Source organism: Salvelinus fontinalis, chromosome 7 (assembly GCF_029448725.1).
Source record: "Salvelinus fontinalis isolate EN_2023a chromosome 7, ASM2944872v1, whole genome shotgun sequence".
Taxonomy (NCBI): Eukaryota; Metazoa; Chordata; class Actinopteri; order Salmoniformes; family Salmonidae; genus Salvelinus; species Salvelinus fontinalis.
This window is the reverse complement of record NC_074671.1, coordinates 1,728,910-1,747,073: the sequence shown is the minus strand read 5'-3', so window position 1 is coordinate 1,747,073 and position 18,164 is coordinate 1,728,910. Positions and strand designations below refer to the sequence as shown.

General features: G+C 43.7%; 1 protein-coding gene across 4 annotated transcripts in view; it reads left to right on the top strand.

Annotated features, from left to right (window-relative positions):
* Positions 1-10,246, top strand: part of LOC129858923 (LIM domain and actin-binding protein 1-like) — an 84,119-nt gene extending 73,873 nt beyond the window's left edge. For all 4 annotated transcript variants that reach the window (XM_055928159.1, XM_055928158.1, XM_055928161.1 and 1 more), the window contains exons 8-10: positions 4,655-4,785; positions 5,031-5,215; positions 6,527-10,246. In XM_055928159.1, coding sequence (XP_055784134.1) covers positions 4,655-4,785; positions 5,031-5,202 — 303 coding nt within the window. In that variant the 3' untranslated portion in view covers positions 5,203-5,215; positions 6,527-10,246. The remainder of the gene's footprint in view (positions 1-4,654; positions 4,786-5,030; positions 5,216-6,526) is intronic.
* Positions 10,247-18,164: the final 7,918 nt, after the last annotated feature.

Here is an 18,164-nt window from a genome sequence, read left to right as displayed (position 1 = left end):
TCAGATCTCTATCATGTTGGAGTCAGATCCCTGTCATGTTACAACAGGAGTCAGATCTCTATCATGTTGTAACAGGAGTCAGATCTCTATCATGTTACAACAGGAGTCAGATCTCTATCATGTTGCAACAGGAGTCAGATCTCTGTCATGTTACAACAGGAGTCAGATCTCTATCATGTTGGAGTCAGATCTCTGTCATGTTGGAGTCAGATCTCTGTCATGTTGGAGTCAGATCTCTATCATGTTGGAGTCAGATCTCTATCATGTTGCAACAGGAGTCAGATCTCTATCATGTTGGAGTCAGATCCCTGTCATGTTACAACAGGAGTCAGATCTCTATCATGTTGTAACAGGAGTCAGATCTCTGTCATGTTGCAACAGGAGTCAGATCTCTATCATGTTGTAACAGGAGTCAGATCTCTATCATGTTGCAACAGGAGTCAGATCTCTGTCATGTTGGAGTCAGATCTCTATCATGTTGGAGTCAGATCTCTGTCATGTTGTAACAGGAGTCAGATCTCTATCATGTTGCAACAGGAGTCAGATCTCTGTCATGTTGTAACAGGAGTCAGATCTCTGTCATGTTGGAGTCAGATCTCTATCATGTTACAACAGGAGTCAGATCTCTATCATGTTGGAGTCAGATCTCTGTCATGTTGGAGTCAGATCTCTATCATGTTGGAACAGGAGTCAGATCTCTATCATGTTGGAGTCAGATCTCTGTCATGTTGGAGTCAGATCTCTATCATGTTGGAACAGGAGTCAGATCTCTATCATGTTGGAGTCAGATCTCTGTCATGTTGGAGTCAGATCTCTGTCATGTTGGAGTCAGATCTCTATCATGTTGCAACAGGAGTCAGATCTCTATCATGTTGCAACAGGAGTCAGATCTCTATCATGTTGGAGTCAGATCTCTATCATGTTGCAACAGGAGTCAGATCTCTATCATGTTGTAACAGGAGTCAGATCTCTGTCATGTTGCAACAGGAGTCAGATCTCTATCATGTTACAACAGGAGTCAGATCTCTATCATGTTGGAACAGGAGTCAGATCTCTATCATGTTGTAACAGGAGTCAGATCTCTATCATGTTGGAGTCAGATCTCTGTCATGTTGCAACAGGAGTCAGATCTCTATCATGTTGCAACAGGAGTCAGATCTCTGTCATGTTGCAACAGGAGTCAGATCTCTATCATGTTGGAGTCAGATCTCTATCATGTTGCAACAGGAGTCAGATCTCTATCATGTTGCAACAGGAGTCAGATCTCTGTCATGTTGTAACAGGAGTCAGATCTCTATCATGTTGGAGTCAGATCTCTGTCATGTTGGAGTCAGATCTCTATCATGTTGTAACAGGAGTCAGATCTCTATCATGTTGCAACAGGAGTCAGATCTCTATCATGTTGGAGTCAGATCTCTATCATGTTGTAACAGGAGTCAGATCTCTATCATGTTGTAACAGGAGTCAGATCTCTGTCATGTTGTAACAGGAGTCAGATCTCTGTCATGTTGCAACAGGAGTCAGATCTCTATCATGTTGCAACAGGAGTCAGATCTCTATCATGTTGCAACAGGAGTCAGATCTCTGTCATGTTACAACAGGAGTCAGATCTCTATCATGTTGGAGTCAGATCTCTATCATGTTGTAACAGGAGTCAGATCTCTATCATGTTGTAACAGGAGTCAGATCTCTATCATGTTACAACAGGAGTCAGATCTCTATCATGTTACAACAGGAGTCAGATCTCTGTCATGTTGTAACAGGAGTCAGATCTCTATCATGTTACAACAGGAGTCAGATCTCTATCATGTTGTAACAGGAGTCAGATCTCTATCATGTTGGAACAGGAGTCAGATCTCTATCATGTTGCAACAGGAGTCAGATCTCTATCATGTTGCAGCAGGAGTCAGATCTCTGTCATGTTGGAGTCAGATCTCTATCATGTTGGAGTCAGATCTCTATCATGTTGTAACAGGAGTCAGATCTCTGTCATGTTGCAGCAGGAGTCAGATCTCTGTCATGTTGGAGTCAGATCTCTGTCATGTTGCAGCAGGAGTCAGATCTCTATCATGTTGGAGTCAGATCTCTATCATGTTGTAACAGGAGTCAGATCTCTATCATGTTACAACAGGAGTCAGATCTCTGTCATGTTGGAGTCAGATCTCTGTCATGTTGCAGCAGGAGTCAGATCTCTATCATGTTGGAGTCAGATCTCTATCATGTTGCAACAGGAGTCAGATCTCTGTCATGTTGGAGTCAGATCTCTATCATGTTGCAACAGGAGTCAGATCTCTGTCATGTTGTAACAGGAGTCAGATCTCTGTCATGTTGTAACAGGAGTCAGATCTCTGTCATGTTGGAGTCAGATCTCTATCATGTTGGAGTCAGATCTCTGTCATGTTGTAGTCAGATCTCTGTCATGTTGTAACAGGAGTCAGATCTCTATCATGTTGGAACAGGAGTCAGATCTCTATCATGTTGGAGTCAGATCTCTGTCATGTTACAACAGGAGTCAGATCTCTATCATGTTGTAACAGGAGTCAGATCTCTATCATGTTGGAACAGGAGTCAGATCTCTATCATGTTGCAACAGGAGTCAGATCTCTGTCATGTTGGAGTCAGATCTCTATCATGTTGGAGTCAGATCTCTGTCATGTTGTAGTCAGATCTCTGTCATGTTGGAGTCAGATCTCTGTCATGTTGTAACAGGAGTCAGATCTCTATCATGTTGTAACAGGAGTCAGATCTCTGTCATGTTGGAGTCAGATCTCTATCATGTTGTAACAGGAGTCAGATCTCTATCATGTTGTAACAGGAGTCAGATCTCTATCATGTTACAACAGGAGTCAGATCTCTGTCATGTTGGAGTCAGATCTCTATCATGTTGCAACAGGAGTCAGATCTCTATCATGTTGGAGTCAGATCTCTATCATGTTGTAACAGGAGTCAGATCTCTATCATGTTGGAGTCAGATCTCTATCATGTTGTAACAGGAGTCAGATCTCTGTCATGTTGGAGTCAGATCTCTGTCATGTTGGAGTCAGATCTCTATCATGTTGGAGTCAGATCTCTGTCATGTTGGAGTCAGATCTCTGTCATGTTGTAACAGGAGTCAGATCTCTATCATGTTGGAGTCAGATCTCTGTCATGTTGGAGTCAGATCTCTATCATGTTGCAACAGGAGTCAGATCTCTAGTCAAAGAACATTCAATTCATAGAGGCCATTCATTGTTTTCAGTCTTTGACTTCATCATTAAACAATTAGCGTTTCTCTAGTTCAGTCCTTCTCAAATAGTGGGGCGCGCCCCCCTGGGGGGGCTCGGAGCGATGCCAAGGGGGGGCGCGTGTGACCCCGGGGAACATGCTTTTTTTGCTGCAGGGAGTATTTTTTTTTTTCACCGAACAAGAGCACACAGCACAGAGCAGAAGATATGAAGTACAGATAACAAACCCCTAAGAGACACCATGGAAAAATATTTAACAGGGATGATAAGAAAGCGGAGAGAGACGGAGATAATGAGACAAACGTAAGTCTCCCGAAAGTTAACACAAAGAAATATGACGACGCGTATGTAGCGCTTGGCTTCACTGTGACTACGTTGGGAGACGAGGAAAGACCGGTATGTTTACTGTGTCTAAAAATGTTGGCAGCGGACAGCATGAAGCCAAATAAATGAAGGCATCACTTAAAGACATTATACACCCCAATCACGCTGATAAGCCGCTTGAGTTTTTTCAGCGAAAACGTGCCGAATATTGCCAACAATCGTCCCGCTTTGTGAATGCTACTTCAGCAAACCAGCGAGCACTGTTAGCATCATATAAGGTGGCATACCAAATTGCTCAGTGCAAAAAAAACACTCCATAGCAGAGCTGATACTGCCTGCAGCATTAGACATGGTCTCTGTCATGCAGGATGACGCAAGTGCTGCAAAAATAAAAACTATGACTTCCTCATTTTGATTTTGAAAAATCAGCACAAATTGTTTTATTCATTTTTGTTTTATAGGTCAAAGAATTTCATATATTGTGCTCCTGAGTTAATGTTGCTGATCAATTTGAATTTATTATTTATTGATTATATTTAATTTTTCAGTGTCAAATGGTAAAAAAATGTCTACAGTTTAAATAAGGCTTGAATTTTTATTTTTTATTTCAGGCAAATCGATGTACTTTAAGTCTTTTCTGTTACAGACTAAAAAACAATGTCAATAAAGTTATTCTTTGTTGTAAGTTGATCTATATTTCTTTCTTTTTCTTTTTCTTTAATGTTAATAAGGATACAATGTTATGCAGAGGTGTACTTATAACAATTTTATAGACAAATTATACTATTTACAGTCGCGGCGGAGAGTTGGGGGGCGCAAAATGTTTACTTCTTCCTAGGGGGGGGGCGTAACAGAAAATAATTGAGAAGCACTGCTCTAGTTCATCTTGGCATTACAGCAGTTTGCCATGTAATAGCTCATATCTAGGGTTGCAAAATGACGCTAACTTTCCCAAAATTATATTGTTTTACAGAAATCCTGGTTGGAGGATTACAGATTTCTCTGCTTATTCCGATTCCGGGAATCTTCCAACCAGTATTTCAGGTTAGCGGAATGTTGCTACCCTGATCATATTAGCGTAATAACACACATCCCTGTCCCTCCAGTTCCTGCCGTGTAAACAGGACGTGTGTTCATCCTGTCTGAAGCCAGTCTATCCTATGGAGAAAATGACCGCTGATAAATTCATATTTCACAAGAACTGTTTCTGCTGTAAACACTGTCAGAAGAAGCTCAGGTGAGACAATGAGATCAGCTCAACTTTGGAAACTAATCAAACATATGTCATCCATCTTGATTATTCACCCAACACTTTAGTGAATGTAAATTCATCACCCACTGTGTGTGTGTGTGTGTGTGTGTGTGTGTGTGTGTGTGTGTGTGTGTGTGTGTGTGTGTGTGTGTGTGTGTGTGTGTGTGTGTGTGTGTGTGTGTGTGTGTGTGTGTGTGTGTGTGTGTGTGTGTGTGTGTGTGTGTGTGTAGCATGCACAGCTATGCTCCTCTGTACGGGGAGTTCTACTGTGTATTCCACTACCAGCAGCTGTTCAGGAGGAAAGGGAACTACGACGAGGGTTTTGGCCACACCCAACACAAAGACCGCTGGCTGCAGAGAACCAATGAGACGCCGGGGTCTAACAGCGCTGATGTCATATAGAGCTCTCTGATTGGTGAGTTTAGTGTCCACACAGACAGTTTAGTGTCCACACAGACAGTTTAATGACCACACAGACAGTTTAGTGACCACACAGACAGTTTAGTGACCACACAGACAGTTTAGTGTCCACACAGACAGTTTAGTGTCCACACAGACAGTTTAGTGTCCACACAGACAGTTTAGTGTCCACACAGACAGTTTAGTGTCCACACAGACAGTTTAATGATCACACAGACAGTTTAGTGTCCACACAGACAGTTTAGTGACCACACAGACAGTTTAGTGTCCACACAGACAGTTTAGTGTCCACACAGACAGTTTAGTGACCACACAGACAGTTTAGTGACCACACAGACAGTTTAGTGACCACACAGACAGTTTAGTGACCACACAGACAGTTTAGTGACCACACAGACAGTTTAGTGTCCACACAAACAGTTTAGTGTCCACACAGACAGTTTAGTGAGCACACAGACAGTTTAGTGTCCACACAGACAGTTTAGTGACCACACAGACAGTTTAGTGACCACACAGGCAGTTTATTGACCACACAGACAGTTTAGTGACCACACAGACAGTTTAGTGTCTACACAGACAGTTTAGTGAGCACACAGACAGTTTAGTGTCCAGTGACCACACAGACAGTTTAGTGACCACACAGACAGTTTAGTGACCACACAGACGGTTTAGTGACCACACAGACAGTTTAGTGACCACACAGACAGTTTAGTGACCACACAGACAGTTTAGTGACCACACAGACATTTTAGTGACCACACAGGCAGTTTAGTGACCACAGAGACATTTTAGTGACCACACAGACAGTTTAGTGACCACACAGACATTTTAGTGACCACACAGACAGTTTAGTGACCACACAGACAGTTTAGTGACCACACAGACGGTTTAGTGACCACACAGACATTTTAGTGACCACACAGACAGTTTAGTGACCACAGAGACAGTTTAGTGTCCAGTGACCACACAGACAGTTTAGTGACCACACAGACAGTGTAATACCCACACAGACAGTGTAATACCCACACAGACAGTGTAATACCCACACAGACAGTGTAATACCCACACAGACAGTGTAATTACCACACAGACAGTGTAATACCCACACAGACAGTGTAATACCCACACAGACAGTGTAATACCCACACAGACAGTGTAATACCCACACAGACAGTGTAATAACCACACAGACACAGTACAAGGTGTTTATCATTTAACGAGTGTACGGTAGTAGCTGTTTAAAGGGACAGTTCCCGTTTTATGGAGAGGAAAACTGGTGAAAGTGTTTTGTTTTGTGTGTTCTCAGCTGACGTGGTGACCATGACGACACTGAATCACAGCATCTTTGGAGTCGCCTGGGTCATGTACTCGAATGTACATACTGTACACACTGAGTCGCTGAATGTACATACTGTACACACTGAGTACAGTATGGACTGAGTACAGTATGGACTCTGATGCTGACAGTAATCAGCATCAGAGTCCACTTTATGGACACAATTACAGAGAAATTACATGATGTTTTGTTTCTGAGACAAGATCACTCCCGATTCTGATTTCATCTTTTCCATATCAGCAAAATATTGGGAATTTTGGCATCTTATTAGTATCCCCATTAACTGTTGCGAAAGCAGTAGTTTAACTAGGTCTTTCTTTGCAGCAATCACACGACGGGACAATAATCAAGATAAGACAGAAGTAGAGCCTGTAGGACTTGCTTTTTGGAGTACGGTGTCAAAAAAGCAGAGCATCTCTTTGTTACGGACAGACCTCTCCCCATTGATTCTATATGTTTTGACCACGACAGTTTAAAGTCTAAGGGAACACCAAGTAATTTAGTCTCCTCAACTTGTTCAACAGACACACCATTCATTACCATATTCAGCTGAGGTCTAGAACTTAGGGAATGATTTCTACCAAATACAATGCTCTTAGTTTTAGAGATGTTCAGGACCAGTTTATTACTGGGCCATCCATTCCAAAACAGACTGCAACTCTCTGTTAAGGGTTTCAGTGACTTCATTAGCTGTGGTTGCTGATGCGTATATGGGTGAATCATCAGCATACATGGACACACATGCTTTGTTTAATACCAGTGTCAGGTCATTGGTAAAAATTGAAAAGAGTAGAGGGCCTAGAGAGCTGCCCTGCGGTACACCACACTTTATATGTTTTGACATTAGAGAAGCTTCCATTAAAGAAAACCCTCTGAGTTCTATTAGATAGATAGCTCTGAGTTCACAATATGGCAGAGGTTGAAAAGCCATAACACATACGCTTTCTCAACAAAAGGTTCTGGTCAATAATGTCAAAGGCTGTACTGAAATCTAACACTACAGCTCCCACAATCTTTTTATCAATTTCTTTCAACCAATCATCAGTCATTAGTGTCCATTGCAGTACATGTTGAGTGCCCTTCTCTACAAGCATGCTGAAAGTCTGTTGTTAATTTGTTTACAGAGAAAGAGCATTGTATTTGGTGAAAAACCATTTGTTCCAACAGTTTGCTAAGAGCTGATAGGCCTGCTGTTAGAACCAGTAACCAATAACTTTGGCTTCCCTCCAGGCCTGAGGACAAAGACTTTCCTCTCGGCTCAGATTAAAAATATGACAGATAGGAGTGGCTATAGAGTCAGCTACCATCCTCAGTAGCTGTCCATCTAAGTTGTCAATGCCAGGAGCTTTGTCATTATTGATCGTTAACAATAATCTTTCCACCTCTCCCACACTAACTTTACAAAATTCAAACTTGCAATGGTTTTCTTTCATTTTATTTTTATTTTTTATGCTTGAATATGAAGGCTCACTATTTGTTGTTGGCATTTCCTGCATAAGTTTGACCACTTTGACTGTGAAGTAATCATTAAAATAATTGGCAACATCAATTGGTTTTGTGATGAATAAGCCATCTAATTCGATGAAAGATGGAGTTGAATTTGTCTTTCTGCCCATAATTTCATTTACGGTTCTCCAAAGTTTTTTCCCATCATTCTTTATAACATTGATCTTCATGTTGGAAATGAAGCTGATTTCTGAAAACAACATGCTGGCGTTGTAACTTTTATTTCTCTTTTACTTAGAAATGTTCACCGATATCAAAATGTTTTTTTTTTGTGATGTAAATAATGCATTATGTCATGTCATTCATTTCATAATTCAATTCATTTTTTTTCTTTTTCGAAAATGTCTCTCAAACAATGAAGTTTGAGATCTGAATAACAATCAGTTATCTTTATTTTTCATTTAGTATATCTACACTATATCTACACGATATCTACACTATATCTACACTAAGTATGTGGACACCCCTTCAAATGAGCGTATTCGGCTATTTCAGCCACACCCATTGCTGACAGGTGTATTAAACCAAGCACACACCCATGCAATCTCCATAGACAAACAGTGGCAGTAGGATGAAGAGCTCAGTGACTTTCAACTTGGCACCGTCATAGGATGCCACCTTTCAAACAAGTCAGTTTGTCAAATTTCTGCCCTGCTAGAGCTGCCCCGGTCAACTGTAAGTGCTGTTATTGTGTCGTTATTGTGTAGTGGAAACGCCTAGAAGCAACAACGGCTCAGCCACGAAGTGGTAGGCCACACAAGCTCACAGAACGGGACCACCGAGCGCTGAAGCGCATAAAAATCGTCTGTCCTCAGTTGCTTCTAGAAGCAGTTTGGAACTTAAACTGCTTCTGGAAGCAACGTCAGCACATGAACTCTTCGTCGGGAGCTTCATGAAATGGGTTTCCATGGCCGAGCACCCGCACACAAGCCTCTGATCACCAAGCTCAATGCCGAGCGTCGCCTGGAATGGTGTAAAGCTCTGGAGCAGTGGAAACGCGTTCTCTGGAGTGATGAATCACGCTTCACCATCTGGCAGTCCAATGGACGAATCTGGGTTTGGCAGATGCCAGGAGAAAGCTTTCTGCCGTAATGCATAGTGCCAACTGTAAAGTTTGGTGGAGGAGGAATAATGGTCTGGGGCTGTTTTTCATGGTTCGGACCCCTTAGTTCCAGTGAAGGGAAATCTTAACGATACAGCATACAATGACATTCTAGATGATTCTGTACTTCCAACTTGGTGGCAACAGTTTGGGGAAGACCATTTCCTGTTTCAGCATGACAATGCTCCTGTGCACAAAGAGAGGTCCGTACAGAAATGGTTTGTCGAGATCGGTGTGGAAGAACTTGACTGGCCTGCACAGAGCCCTGACCTCAACCCCATTGAACACCTTTGGGATGAATTGTAATGCTGACTGCGATCCAGGCCTAATCGCCCAACATCGGTGCCCGACCTCACTAATGCTCTTGTGGCTGAATGGAAGCAAGTCCCTGCAGCAATGTTCCAACATCTAGTGGAAAGCCTTCCCAGAAGAGTGGAGGCTGTTATAGCAGCAATGTTCCAACATCTAGTGGAAAGCCTTCCCAGAAGAGTGGAGGCTGTTATAGCAGCAATGTTCCAACATCTAGTGGAAAGCCTTCCCAAAAGACTGGAGGCTGTTATAGCAGCAATGTTCCAACATCTAGTGGAAAGCCTTCCCAGAAGAGTGGAGGCTGTTATAGCAGCAATGTTCCTACATCTAGTGGAAAGCCTTCCCAGAAGAGTGGAGGCTGTTATAGCAGCAATGTTCCAACATCTAGTGGAAAGCCTTCCCAGAAGAGTGGAGGCTGTTATAACAGCAATGTTCCATCATCTAGTGGAAAGCCTTCCCAGAAGAGTGGAGGCTGTTATAGCAGCAATGTTCCAACATCTAGTGGAAAGCCTTCCCAGAAGAGTGGCGGCTGTTATAGCAGCAATGTTCCTACATCTAGTGGAAAGCCTTCCCAGAAGAGTGGAGGCTGTTATAGAAGTGAAGGGGGGACCAACTACATATGAATGACCATGATTTTGAATGAGATGTTCGACGAGCAGGTGTCCACATACTTTTGGTGATGCAGTGTACTTGATATTTATACCTAATCAAGATAATCACATGTTGTAAAGCTCAAGCTGAAGTAATAAACATTGACATTTTTGTGATCATCATTTTTCAGTTTTCTCCTTTAATTGGCTGAGTCCATGTTGATGATTCAACTTGTCAGGAGTTCTAGAATCAAAACATAAGAGTACTAATATGTCCAATATATATAAGTATTAAACTTGATCCACATTTCTAAATACTTGGAAATTAAATATGTTGATATCAATACAGTTAAAATGCTTATTTTCATCCTCCTATGAAGTATATATCGTTACTGTTGTCTCAAACAATAACGCCCACCCACCCTCCCGCCCATCCACCCATCCACCCACCCATCCACCCACCCATCCATCCACCCACCCATCCACCCACCCATCCACCCATCCATCCACCCACCCACCCATCCACCCAACCATCCACCAACCCTCCCACCCCATCCATCCATCCACCCACCCTCCCACCCCAACCATCCACCAACCCTCCCACCCCAACCATCCACCAACCCTCCCACCCCATCCAACCATCCACCCACCCTCCCACCCTCCCAACCACCCACCCCAACCACCCACCCACCCACCAACCCTCCCACCCCAACCCTCCCACCCCAACCCTCCCACCCCCACCCACCCACCCCAACCCTCCCACCCCCACCCACCCACCAACCCTCCCACCCCAACCCTCCCACCCCAACCCTCCCACCCCAACCCTCCCACCCCCACCCTCCCACCCCAACCCTCCCACCCCAACCCTCCCACCCCCACCCACCCACCCCAACCCTCCCACCCCCACCCTCCCACCCCCACCCACCCACCAACCCTCCCACCCCAACCCTCCCACCCCAACCCTCCCACCCCAACCCTCCCACCCCAACCCTCCCACCCCAACCATCCACCCACCAACCCTCCCACCCCATCCACCCACCCACCCCAACCATCCACCAACCCTCCCACCCCAACCATCCACCCACCAACCCTCCCACCCCAACCATCCACCAACCCTCCCATCCCAACCATCCACCCACCCACCCTCCCACCCCCACCCTCCCACCCCCACCCTCCCACCCCAACCCTCCCACCCCAACCCTCCCACCCCAACCCTCCCACCCCAACCCTCCCACCCCAACCATCCATCCACCCACCCTCCCACCCCAACCCTCCCACCCCCACCCTCCCACCCCAACCCTCCCACCCCCACCCTCCCACCCCAACCATCCACCCACCAACCCTCCCACCCCAACCATCCACCAACCCTCCCATCCCAACCATCCACCCACCCACCCTCCCACCCCAACCATCCACCCACCCTCCCACCCCCACCCTCCCACCCCAACCATCCACCCACCCTCCCACCCCAACCATCCACCCACCAACCCTCCCACCCCAACCATCCACCCACCAACCCTCCCACCCCAACCATCCACCAACCCTCCCATCCCAACCATCCATCCACCAACCCTCCCACCCCATCCATCCATCCGCCCACCCAAACTTTATTTGTCACATGCGCCAAATACAACAAGTGTAGACTTTACCATGAAATGCTTACTTACAAGCCCTTAACCAAATATTTACCAAGAAGACTAAAATAGAAAGTAATAATAGAAAGTAACACAATAACAATAACGAGGCTATATACAGGGTGTTACGGTACAGAGTCAGTGTGGAGGCTATATACAGGGTGTTACGGTACAGAGTCAATGTGGAGGCTATATACAGGGTATTACGGTACAGAGTCAATGTGGAGGCTATATACAGGGTGTTACGGTACAGAGTCAATGTGGAGGCTATATACAGGGTGTTACGATACAGAGTCAATGTGGAGGCTATATACAGGGTGTTATGGTACAGAGTCAGTGTGGAGGCCCGTCAGGAAGTCCAGGATCCAGTTGCACAGGGAGGTGTTTAGTCCCAGGATCCTTTGCTTAGTGATGAGCTTCGAGGGCACTATGGTGTTGAACGCTGAGCTGTAGTCAATGAACAGCATTTTGTCCAGGTGAGAAAGGACAGTGTGGAGTGTGATTGAGATTGCGTCATCTGTGGATCTGTTGGGGCGGTGTGCAAATTGGAGTGGGTCTAGGGGGTCCGGAAGGATGCTGTTGATGTGAGCTATGACCAGCCTTTGACCAGCCTTTCTAAGCATGTAATGGCTACTGACGTGAGTGCCACGGGGCGGTAATGATTTAGGCAGGTTACCTTCACTTCCCTGGGCACAGGGACCATGGTGGTCTGCTTGAAACATGTAGGTATTACAGACTCGGTCAGGGAGAGGTTGAAAATGTCAGTGAAGACACTTGACAGTTGATCTGTGCATGCTTTGAGTACACGTCCTGGTAATCCGTCTGGCCCAGCGGCTTTGTGAATGTTGACCTGTTTAAAGGTTTTGTTCACATCGGCTACCGAGAGCGTTATCACACAGTCATGCAGAACAGCTGGTGCTCTTGTGTATGCTTCAGTGTTGCTTGCCTCGAAGCGAGCATAAAAGGCATTTAGCTCGTCAGGTAGGCTCGCATCACTGGGCAGCTCGCGTCTGGGTTTCCCTTTGTAATCAGTAATAGTTTTTAAGCCCTGTCACATCCGACGAGCGTCAGAGCCAGTGTAGTAGGATTCAATCTTAATCCTGTATTGAAGTGTTGCTTGTTTGATGGTTCATCTGAGGGCACAGCAGGATTTCTTATAAGCGTCCGGATTAGTGTCCCGCTCCTTGAAAGCGGCAGCTCTAGCCTTTAGCTCAATGCGGATGTTGCCTGTAAACCATGGCTTCTGGTTGGGATATGTACGTACAGTCACAGTGGGTATGGCGTCGTCGATGCACTTACTGATGAAGCCGATGACTGAGGTGGTGTACTCCTCAATGACAACAGGATGAATCTCGGAACATATTCCAGTCTGTGCAAAACAGTCCTGTAGTGTAGCATCCGTGTCATCTGACCACTTCCGTATTGAGCGAGACACTGGTACTTCCCCATTTAGCTTTTGCTTGTTAGCAAGAATCAGAAGGATATAATTATGATCAAATTTGCCAAATGGAGGGCGAGGGAGAGCTTTGTATGCATCTCTGTGTGTGGAGTAAAGGTGGTCTAGGATTTTATTTCTCTGGTTGCACATGTGACATGCTGGTAAAAATTTGTTAAAACTAATTTAAGTTTGCCTGCATTAAAGTCCCCGGCCACTAGGAGTGCCGCTTCTGGGTGAGCATTTTCTTTGCTAATAGAGTTGGTTGAGTGCGGTCTTAGTGCCAGCTTCGTTTTGGTAAATAGACGGCTACAAATAATATAGATGAGAACTCTCTTGGTAGATAGTGTGGTCTACAGCTTATCATGAGGTACTCTACCTAAGGCGAGCAATATCTCGAGACTTCTTTAATATTATACATCGCACACCAGCTGTTATTGACAAATAGACACACACACCCACCCCTCGTCTTACCAGAGGTAGCGTCTCTGTTCTGCCGGTGCATGCAAAATCATGCCAGCTCTATATTGTCCATATCGTCGTTCAGCCACGTCTCGGTGAAACATAAGATGTTACAGTTTTTAATGTCCCGTTGGTTAATCTTAATCTTAGGTCATCAATTTTATTTTCCAATGATTGCACGTCGGCAAGAAGATGGCAGTGGCAGTTTACTCCCTCACCTACGGATCCTCAGAAGGCTGCCCGATCTGCGGCCCCTTTTCCGCCGTCTTTTCTTCACACAAAAGGCGTGGATCTGGTCTTGTTCCAGTGAAAGCAGGACATCCTTCTCGTCGGACTCGTTGAAAGGAAAAGTTTCTTCAAATCCGCGGTGAGTAATCGCTGTTCTGATGTCCAGAAGTTATTTTCGGTCATAAGAGACAGTAGCAGCAACATTATGTACACAATACATTTAAAAATAAGTTACACAAAACTTTTTTTTAAATAGCACAATTGGTTGGGAGAATGTAAAATGTCAGCCATGTTCTTCAGTGCCATCTTTATTTTGATGTGTTTAACACTTTTTTGGTTACTACATGATTCCATATGCGTTATTTCATAGTTTTGAAGTCTTCACTATTATTCTACAATGTATAAATAATTAAAAAATAAAGAAAAACCCTGGCATGAGTAGGTGTGTCCAAACATTTGACTGGTACTGTACATACCTCACCAAACACACCAGTATGGGTTTCTTCATGGTACCCAAACCAAAAACAGATTTAATGTGTTACTCAGTTATGTATAGAGTCATGTCATCATGGAATGACCTGCTACCAGAGTAACTATAGGTTACTCAGGTATGTATAGACTGGTACTGTAGGTTACTCAGGTATGTATAGACTGGTACTGTAGGTTACTCAGGTATGTATAGACTGGTACTCTAGGTTACTCAGGTATGTATAGACTGGTACTGTAGGTTACTCAGGTATGTATAGACTGGTACTCTAGGTTACTCAGGTATGTATAGACTGGTACTGTAGGTTACTCAGGTATGTATAGACTGGTACTCTAGGTTACTCAGGTATGTATAGACTGGTACTGTAGGTTACTCAGGTATGTATAGACTGGTACTGTAGGTTACTCAGGTATGTATAGACTGGTACTGTAGGTTACTCAGGTATGTATAGACTGGTACTCTAGGTTACTCAGGTGTGTATAGACTGGTACTCTAGGTTACTCAGGTGTGTATAGACTGGTACTCTAGGTTACTCAGGTATGTATAGACTGGTACTGTAGGTTACTCAGGTATGTATAGACTGGTACTGTAGGTTACTCAGGTATGTATAGACTGGTACTGTAGGTTACTCAGGTATGTATAGACTGGTACTCTAGGTTACTCAGGTATGTATAGACTGGTACTGTAGGTTACTCAGGTATGTATAGACTGGTACTGTAGGTTACTCAGGTATGTATAGACTGGTACTGTAGGTTACTCAGGTATGTATAGACTGGTACTGGAGGTTACTCAGGTATGTATAGACTGGTACTGGAGGTTACTCAGGTATGTATAGACTGGTACTGTACTGTAGGTTACTCAGGTATGTATAGACTGGTACTCTAGGTTACTCAGGTATGTATAGACTGGTACTGTAGGTTACTCAGGTATGTATAGACTGGTACTGTAGGTTACTCAGGTGTGTATAGACTGGTACTGTAGGTTACTCAGGTATGTATAGACTGGTACTGTAGGTTACTCAGGTATGTATAGACTGGTACTGTAGGTTACTCAGGTATGTATAGACTGGTACTGGAGGTTACTCAGGTATGTATAGACTGGTACTGGAGGTTACTCAGGTATGTATAGACTGGTACTGTACTGTAGGTTACTCAGGTATGTATAGACTGGTACTCTAGGTTACTCAGGTATGTATAGACTGGTACTGTAGGTTACTCAGGTATGTATAGACTGGTACTGTAGGTTACTCAGGTATGTATAGACTGGTACTGTAGGTTACTCAGGTAGGTATAGACTGGTACTCTAGGTTACTCAGGTATGTATAGACTGGTACTCTAGGTTACTCAGGTATGTATAGACTGGTACTGCAGGTTACTCAGGTATGTATAGACTGGTACTGTAGGTTACTCAGGTATGTATAGACTGGTACTGTAGGTTACTCAGGTATGTATAGACTGGTACTGTAGGTTACTCAGGTATGTATAGACTGGTACTGTAGGTTACTCAGGTATGTATAGACTGGTACTCTAGGTTACTCAGGTATGTATAGACTGGTACTGTAGGTTACTCAGGTATGTATAGACTGGTACTCTAGGTTACTCGGGTATGTATAGACTGGTACTGTAGGTTACTCAGGTATGTATAGACTGGTACTCTAGGTTACTCAGGTATGTATAGACTGGTACTGTAGGTTACTCAGGTATGTATAGACTGGTACTGTAGGTTACTCAGGTATGTATAGACTGGTACTCTAGGTTACTCAGGTATGTATAGACTGGTACTGTAGGTTACTCAGGTATGTATAGACTGGTACTGTAGGTTACTCAGGTATGCATAGACTGGTACTCTAGGTTACTCAGGTATGTATAGACTGGTACTCTAGGTTACTCAGGTATGTATAGACTGGTACTGTAGGTTACTCAGGTATGTATATACTGGCACTGTAGGTTACTCAGGTATGTATAGACTGGTACTGTAGGTTACTCAGGTAAGTATAGACTGGTACTGTAGGTTACTCAGGTATGTATAGACTGGTACTCTAGGTTACTCGGGTATGTATAGACTGGTACTGTAGGTTACTCAGGTATGTATAGACTGGTACTCTAGGTTACTCAGGTATGTATAGACTGGTACTGTAGGTTACTCAGGTATGTATAGACTGGTACTCTAGGTTACTCAGGTATGTATAGACTGGTACTCTAGGTTACTCAGGTATGTATAGACTGGTACTGTAGGTTACTCAGGTATGTATAGACTGGTACTGTGAGTTACTCAGGTATATATAGACTGGTACTCTAGGTTACTCAGGTATGTATAGACTGGTACTGTAGGTTACTCAGGTATGTATAGACTGGTACTGCAGGTTACTCAGGTATGTATAGACTGGTACTGTAGGTTACTCAGGTATGTATAGACTGGTACTGTAGGTTACTCAGGTATGTATAGACTGGTACTGTAGGTTACTCAGGTATGTATAGACTGGTACTCTAGGTTACTCAGGTATGTATAGACTGGTACTCTAGGTTACTCAGGTATGTATAGACTGGTACTCTTGGTTACTCAGGTATGTATAGACTGGTACTGTAGGTTACTCAGGTATGTATAGACTGATACTGCAGGTTACTCAGGTATGTATAGACTGGTACTGTAGGTTACTCAGGTATGTATAGACTGGTACTGTAGGTTACTCAGGTATGTATAGACTGGTACTGTAGGTTACTCAGGTATGTATAGACTGGTACTCTAGGTTACTCAGGTATGTATAGACTGGTACTCTAGGTTACTCAGTTATGTATAGACTGGTACTCTAGGTTACTCAGGTATGAATAGACTGGTACTGTAGGTTACTCAGGTATGTATAGACTGGTACTCTAGGTTACTCAGGTATGTATAGACTGGTACTGGAGGTTACTCAGGTATGTATAGACTGGTACTCTAGGTTACTCAGGTATGTATAGACTGGTACGGTAGGTTACTCAGGTATGTATAGACTGGTACTGTAGGTTACTCAGGTATGTATAGACTGGTACTGTAGGTTACTCAGGTAGGTATAGACTGGTACTGTAGGTAACTCAGGTATGTATAGACTGGTACTCTAGGTTACTCAGGTATGTATAGACTGGTACTGTAGGTTACTCAGGTATGTATAGACTGGTACTGTAGGTTACTCAGGTATGTATAGACTGGTACTGTAGGTTACTCAGGTATGTATAGACTGGTACTGTAGGTCACTCAGGTATGTATAGACTGGTACTCTAGGTTACTCAGGTATGCATAGACTGGTACTGTAGGTTACTCAGGTATGTATAGACTGGTACTGTAGGTAACTCAGGTATGTATAGACTGGTACTCTATGTTACTCAGGTATGTATAGACTGGTACTCTAGGTTACTCAGGTATGTATAGACTGGTACTGTAGGTTACTCAGGTATGCATAGACTGGTACTCTAGGTTACTCAGGTATGTATAGACTGGTACTCTAGGTTACTCAGGTATGTATAGACTGGTACTCTAGGTTACTCAGGTATGTATAGACTGGTACTCTAGGTTACTCAGGTATGTATAGACTGGTACTCTAGGTTACTCAGGTATGTATAGACTGGTACTGTAGGTTACTCAGTTATGTATAGACTGGTACTGTGGGTTACTTAGATTTAAACCCATGTTGTATCACATAGCCTCTCCTCTCTCTAAAACTCTAATTTAACTGTACTGTATATAACAATATGAATATGTGTATATACAGTATAAATAGTGTGGAAATAGTATTGTCACTTGTTGTCTTTCCTATATATAACTCTGATTAAAAAAACATTTTGAATTTATTGTAATATCTTCTGTTGTTTTTGTCTATAA